The sequence below is a fragment of the Ascaphus truei genome, unplaced genomic scaffold (assembly GCF_040206685.1).
Source record: "Ascaphus truei isolate aAscTru1 unplaced genomic scaffold, aAscTru1.hap1 HAP1_SCAFFOLD_2414, whole genome shotgun sequence".
Taxonomy (NCBI): Eukaryota; Metazoa; Chordata; class Amphibia; order Anura; family Ascaphidae; genus Ascaphus; species Ascaphus truei.
In genome coordinates this window covers 1-7,500 of record NW_027455339.1, presented here as the reverse complement: position 1 = coordinate 7,500, position 7,500 = coordinate 1, and the positions used below count along the sequence as shown (strand labels likewise).

The following is a 7,500-nucleotide window of genomic DNA, read 5'->3' as shown; positions in this document are numbered from 1 at the left end:
CCCCCTGTACCCGCGTCCCCCTATACCCGCGTCCCCCCTGTACCCGCGTCCCCCTGTACCCGCGCCCCCCCTGTACCCGCGTCCCCCCTGTACCCGCGTCCCCCTGTACCCGCGTCCCCCTGTACCCGCGTCCCCCTGTACCCGCGTACCCGCGTCCCCCCTGTACCCGCGTCCCCCCTGTACCCGCGTCCCCCTGTACCCGCGTCCCCCCTGTACCCGCGTCCCCCTGTACCCGCGTCCCCCTGTACCCGCGTCCCCCTGTACCCGCGTACCCGCGTCCCCCCTGTACCCGCGTCCCCCCTGTACCCGCGTCCCCCTGTACCCGCGTCCCCCCGTACCCGCGTCCCCCCGTACCCGCGTCCCCCCGTACCCGCGTCCCCCCGTACCCGCGTCCCCCCGTACCCGCGTCCCCCCGTACCCGCGTCCCCCCGTACCCGCGTCCCCCCGTACCCGCGTCCCCCCGTACCCGCGTCCCCCCGTACCCGCGTCCCCCCGTACCCGCGTCCCCCCGTACCCGCGTCCCCCTGTACCCGCGTCCCCCTGTACCCGCGTCCCCCTGTACCCGCGTCCCCCTGTACCCGCGTCCCCCTGTACCCGCGTCCCCCTGTACCCGCGTCCCCCTGTACCCGCGTCCCCCTGTACCCGCGTCCCCCCTGTACCCGCGTCCCCCCTGTACCCGCGTCCCCCCTGTACCCGCGTCCCCCCTGTACCCGCGTCCCCCCTGTACCCGCGTCCCCCCTGTACCCGCGTCCCCCCTGTACCCGCGTCCCCCCTGTACCCGCGTCCCCCCTGTACCCGCTTCCCCCCTGTACCCCCGTCCCCCCTGTACCCCCGTCCCCTCTGTACCCCCTACAACACATGTCCTACACCCACATCCCCTATAACACCTACAGTACAACACGTCCCCTATACCCCTGTCCCCTATACTACCTACAACACATGTCCTACATCCACATCCCCTATAACACCTACAGTACAACACGTCCCCTATACCCCTGTCCCCTATACTACCTACAACACATGTCCTACATCCACATCCCCTATAACACCTACAGTACAACACGTCCCCTATACCCCTGTCCCCTATACTACCTACAACACATATCCTATACCCACATCCCCTATAACATCTACAACACGTCCCTTTAAAATACATCCCCTATAACACATCCTCTATAACGCCCGCCCCCTATAACAAAACCCTTCTACTTTCCCCTCGGACAATTCCTCTTTACTTTGCCCTATAACTCGCCCCCTTTTCCTTTCTCACCCCGATCCCAAACTGTTCTCTCTCATCCCCCAGAGATTTCCCACCCCACAAATGTATTCATTTTCAATCCTATTTTGCGGGACCTTTTAAATATGGCCGCTGCGGGCAGTTTGCTGAGAGACTCTTCCGATGCAGCGTCCCCGACTTGTTTAGGGGCAGCCCTCTAACAGCCCCTAATGGGGTAATAACGATTAAAGGGGGGTGTTTGGTGTTCTTGTTTATGAATTAATCTGTGCTCTCTCTCTTCTCCCTCCTTTTTCCCTCGCTCTCTTTCTCACTGTCCCCCCCCCTCAATCTCACCCCTCTTCCCCCTTCCTGTCACTCCTCTTCTTCCCTCTCTTTCCCTCCACGTCTTTTCCCCCCTCCCCCCTCTCTTGCCAACACTCTTTCCCATCTCCCCCCTCCCCCGTCTTCCCCCTCCACACTCTTTCCTATCTCCCCCCCTCTCCCCCCCACATTGTTTCCCCCCTTTTCCCCACACTCTTCTCTTTCCCACCCCCAATCTTCCCTCTCTTTGCCCCCCACTCTTCCCTCTCTTTCCCCTCCCCCCACTCTTCCCTCTCTTTCCCCTCCCCCACTCTTCCCTCTCTTTCCCCCCACTCTTCCCTCTCTTTCCCCCTACTCTTCCTTCTCTCCCCCCCACTCTTCCTTCTGTTCTCCCCCGCACACTCTTCCCTCTCTTCCCTCCCGCCCCCATTCTTCCCTCTCTTTCTTCTGTGTCCCCCCCACTCTTCCCTCTTTTCCCCCCCCCACACTCTTCCCTCTCTTCTCCCCCCCCACACTCTTCTCACTCTTCTCTCCCCCCCCCCACTCTACCTTCTCTTTCACCACCCACACTTTTCCCTCTCTTCCCCCCCCCCACCCACACTTTTCTCCCCTCCCCCACACTTCCCTCTTCCCCTCCCCCACACTCTTCCCTCTCTTCCCCCCCCCCCCCACACTCTTCCCTCTCTTCCCCCCCCCCCACACTCTTACCTCTCTTCCCCCCCCACACACACTCTTCCCTCTCTTTCCCCCCCCCCCCAAACTTTTCCCTCGCTCTCCCCCCCCCCCCCACTCTTCACTCGGTTTCCACTCCCACACTCTTCCCTCGCTTTCCCCTCCCACATTCTTCCCTCGCTTTCCCCTCCCCCACTCTTCCCTCTTTCCCCTCCCCCTCTCTTCCCTCTTTCCCCTCCCCCACTCTTCCCTCGCTTTCCCCTCCCCCACTCTTCCCTCGCTTTCCCCTCCCCCACTCTTCCCTCTCTTCCCCACCCCACTCTTCCCTCTCTCCCCCCCCACCCACTCTTCCCTCTCTCCCCCCCACCCCACTCTTCCCTCTCACCCCCACTCTTCTCTCACCCCCAATCATCCCTCTTTCCCCCAACTCTTCCCTCTCTTCCCCCCCCACTCTTCCCTCTCTTCCCCCCCCCCCCCACTCTTCCCTCTCTTTCCCCCCCCCCCCACTCTTCCCTCTCTTTCCCCCCCCACACTCTTCCCTCGCTTTCCCCTCCCTCACTCTTCCCTCTTTCCCCTTCCCCACTCTTCCCTCTCTTCCCCCCCCCACCCCACTCTTCCCCCTCTCACCCCCACTCTTCTCTCACCCCCAATCTTCCCTCTTTCCCCCAATCTTCCCTCTTTCCCCCAATCTTCCCTCTTTCCCCCAATCTTCCCTCTTTCCACCCTCTCTTCCCTCTTTCCCCCCTCTCTTCCCTCCCCCCCACTCTTCCCTCTCTTCCCCCCCCCACTCTTCCCTCTCTTCCCCCCCCCCACTCTTTCCTCTCTTCCCCCCCCATTCTTTCCTCTCTTCCCCCCACCACACTCTTCCCTCTCTTCCCCCCCCCACACTCTTCCCTCTCTTCCCCCCCCCACACTCTTCCCTCTCTTCCCCCCCCCCCCACACTCGTCCCTCTCTTTCCCCCCCCCCACACTCGTCCCTCTCTTTCCCCCCCCCCCACACTCTTCCCTCTCTTCCCCCCCACTCTTCCCTCTTTTCCCCCACTCTTTCCCCCTCACTCTTCCCCCTTCCCATCCTCTTTCCCCCCCCTACCCCCCCCCCCTCCTCCTCCCCCCCTCCTCCTCCTCCCCCCCCTCCTCCTCCCCCCCTCCTCCTCCCCCCCCTCCTCCTCCCCCCCTCCTCCTCCCCCCCCCTCCTCCTCCTCCCCCCCATCTCCTCCTCCCCCCCATCCTCCTCCCCCTCCCCCCCCCTCCTCCTCTCTATCCCTCCTTATCCCCCCCTCTTCTCTCTCGCTCCCGAGCAGATCACTGGCTGGGAGGTAGGCAGCGTGTAAATTAACCAATCTCTCATCTCTCCCCCCCCCCCCCTCGCTTGTCTGACCCACAATGCCTTGCTGCACGGCAGTTAACGCCCCCCCCCCCTCCCCTCTCACCGCCTGTACAGGGAGGGTGATAAACATCTACTTATGCATTAGGAGTGGGTCCAAATTTCCACGTACGAGCCCGGTCCGCACGCGCATCACGGAACCGTACACGCACACTTGGCGTGTAGCGGGTTCTCCCGTTTGGCTGAAAGCTTCGCGCTTCGGCCAATGGGAGCCAGCGCTGGTCACGTCCCCCTGAGGGGCCGGGCACCCAAAAATAAGCCCGTCCGCTGACAGAGAGTCCTAGTGCATAATTAGAATCGGCGAAGCACAGTATATTCATGCATTGTGTGTGTGCCACACGTGTGTGTGTGTGTGTGTTACATGTACAGTAAGCCTTTTGTCTGTGCGGCTCTGTATGTACACATCGATGTGTCCGCTGTTTGTACATTGGCGGGGGGTGGGGAGGGATTTTGCATGTACATGTATGTGTTATATCTGTGTGCATGTACAAGTATGTGGTATATCTGTGTGCATGTACATGTATGTGTTATATCTGTGTGCATGTACATGTATGTGTTATATCTGTGTGCATGTACATGTATGTGGTATATCTTTGTGCATTACATGTATGTGTTACATCTGTCTGCATTACATGTACGCCCACATGGAAGCACGTCTCTGCATTTTGTTCACGTGTATGTGCCGTGTGTTCCTGTCTGTACATGTGTGTTGCTTTTGTGTGCACGTTTGTTTGTGTGTCTATAGACATGTCCATGTACAACGCGTGTGCATGTAATTGTATGTACACGTAGCACACGTGTGCGTGTGGCTCGGGGCCGTGCGAGGCACAGTTACCGCCCATCACTTCTCACTTTCTGATTGTATTTTCCCCTCTTCCTCCCTCACTCTCCGTCTGCGGCGCTGGCTGCGAATTACTGGTAAGTGCGAGACCCCCTCTGCTATTCCTGTACTGACCCCCACCCATACACACACACATCTCACTCTGCTATTCCTGTACTGACCCCCACCCATACACACACACATCTCACTCTGCTATTCCTGTACTGACCCCCACCCATACACACACACATCTCACTCTGCTATTCCTGTACTGACCCCCACCCATACACACACACACATCTCACTCTGCTATTCCTGTACTGACCCCCACCCATACACACACACACGTCTCACTCTGCTATTCCTGTACTGACCCCCACCCATACACACACACACACCTCACTCTGCTATTCCTGTACTGACCCCCACCCATACACACACACATCTCACTCTGCTATTCCTGTACTGACCCCCCCCCCCCCACCCATACACACACACACATCTCACTCTGCTATTCCTGTACTGACCCCCACCCATACACACACACATCTCACTCTGCTATTCCTGTACTGACCCCCACCCATACACACACACACATCTCACTCTGCTATTCCTGTACTGACCCCCACCCATACACACACACACACCTCACTCTGCTATTCCTGTACTGACCCCCACCCATACACACACACATCTCACTCTGCTATTCCTGTACTGACCCCCCCCCACCCATACACACACACACATCTCACTCTGCTATTCCTGTACTGACCCCCCCCCCCCACCCATACACACACACACATCTCACTCTGCTATTCCTGTACTGACCCCCACCCATACACACACACACATCTCACTCTGCTATTCCTGTACTGACCCCCACCCATACACACACACACATCTCACTCTGCTATTCCTGTACTGACCCCCACCCATACACACACACACATCTCACTCTGCTATTCCTGTACTGACCCCTCCCCCCACCCATACACACACACATCTCACTCTGCTATTCCTGTACTGACCCCTCCCCCCACCCATACACACACACATCTCACTCTGCTATTCCTGTACTGACCCCTCCCCCCACCCATACACACACACAGCTCCCCCTGCTATTCCTGTACTGACCCCTCCCCCCCATACACACACGCATCTACCTCTGCTATTCCTGTACTGACCCCCCCCACCCATACACACAGCTCTCTCTGCTATTCCTGTACTGACCCCTCCCCCCACCCAAACACACGCAGCTCTCTCTGCTATTCCTGTACTGACCCCTCCCCCCACCCATACACACACACAGCGCCCTCTGCTATTCCTGTACTGACCCCCCCACCCATACACACACACAGCGCCCTCTGCTATTCCTGTACTGACCCCTCCCCCCACCCATACACACAGCTCTCTCTGCTATTCCTGTACTGACCCCTCCCCCCACCCAAACACACACAGCTCTCTCTGCTATTCCTGTACTGACCCCTCCCCCCACCCATACACACACACAGCTCCCTCTGCTATTCCTGTACTGACCCCTCCCCCCCCCATACACACACGCATCTCCCTCTGCTATTCCTGTACTGACCCCTCCCCCCCATACACACACGCAGCTCTCTCTGCTATTCCTGTACTGACCCCTCCCCCCCATACACACACGCATCTCCCTCTGCTATTCCTGTACTGACCCCTCCCCCCCCATACACACACGCATCTCCCTCTGCTATTCCTGTACTGACCCCTCCCCCCCCATACACACACGCAGCTCCCTCTGCTATTCCTGTGCTGACCCCTCCCCCCCCATACACACACGCAGGTTCCTCTGCTATTCCTGTACTGACCCCTCCCCCCACCCATACACACACGCAGCACCCTCTGCTATTCCTGTACTGACCCCTCCCCCCACCCATACACACACACGCAGCGCCCTCTGCTATTCCTGTACTGACCCCTCCCCCCACCCATACACACACACGCAGGTTCCTCTGCTATTCCTGTACTGACCCCTCCCCCCACCCATACACACACGCAGCACCCTCTGCTATTCCTGTACTGACCCCTCCCCCCACCCATACACACACACGCAGCGCCCTCTGCTATTCCTGTACTGACCCCTCCCCCCACCCATACACACACACGCAGCACCCTCTGCTATTCCTGTACTGACCCCTCCCCCCACCCATACACACACACGCAGCTCCCTCTGCTATTCCTGTACTGACCGCTCCCCCCACCCATACACACGCAGCGGCCTCTTGTATTCCTGTACTGACCCCTCCCCCCGATACACACACGCAGCTCCCTCTGCTATTCCTGTACTGACCCCTCCCCCCCATACACACGCAGCTCCCTCTGCTATTCCTGTACTGACCCCTCCCCCCCATACACACACGCAGCTCCCTCTGCTATTCCTGTACTGACCCCTCCCCCACATACACACACGCAGCTCCCTCTGCTATTCCTGTACTGACCCCTTCCCCCACCCATACACACACACAGCTCCCTCTGCTATTCCTGTACTGACCCCTCCCCCACATACACACACGCAGCTCCCTCTGCTATTCCTGTACTGACCCCTTCCCCCACCCATACACACACACAGCTCCCTCTGCTATTCCTGTACTGACCCCTCCCCCACATACACACACGCAGCCCCCTCTGCTATTCCTGTACTGACCCCTCCCCCCCATACACACACGCAGCTCTCTCTGCTATTCCTGTACTGACCCCTTCCCCCACCCATACACACACACAGCTCCCTCTGCTATTCCTGTACTGACCCCTCCCCCACATACACACACGCAGCTCCCTCTGCTATTCCTGTACTGACCCCTCCCCCCACCCATACACACACGCATCTCCCTCTGCTATTCCTGTACTGACACCTCCCCCCACCCATACACACACACACAGCGCCCTCTGCTATTCCTGTACTGACCCCTCCCCCCACCCATACACACACGCATCTCCCTCTGCTATTCCTGTACTGACCCCTCCCCCCACCCATACACACACAGCGCCCTCTGCTATTCCTGTACTGACCCCTCCCCCCACCCATACACACACGCATCTCCCTCCGCTATTCCA

General features: G+C 59.3%; 1 protein-coding gene across 1 annotated transcript in view; it reads left to right on the top strand.

Moving 5' to 3' along the window:
- Window positions 1-3,600, top strand: part of LOC142479738 (dedicator of cytokinesis protein 7-like) — a gene marked incomplete at its 5' end in the record, with an annotated part of 31,753 nt that extends 28,153 nt beyond the window's left edge. Inside the window, 1 exon segment of the mRNA XM_075582617.1 lies at window positions 3,511-3,600. Coding sequence (XP_075438732.1) covers window positions 3,511-3,540 — 30 coding nt within the window.
- Between the last annotated feature and the right edge of the window lie 3,900 nt (window positions 3,601-7,500).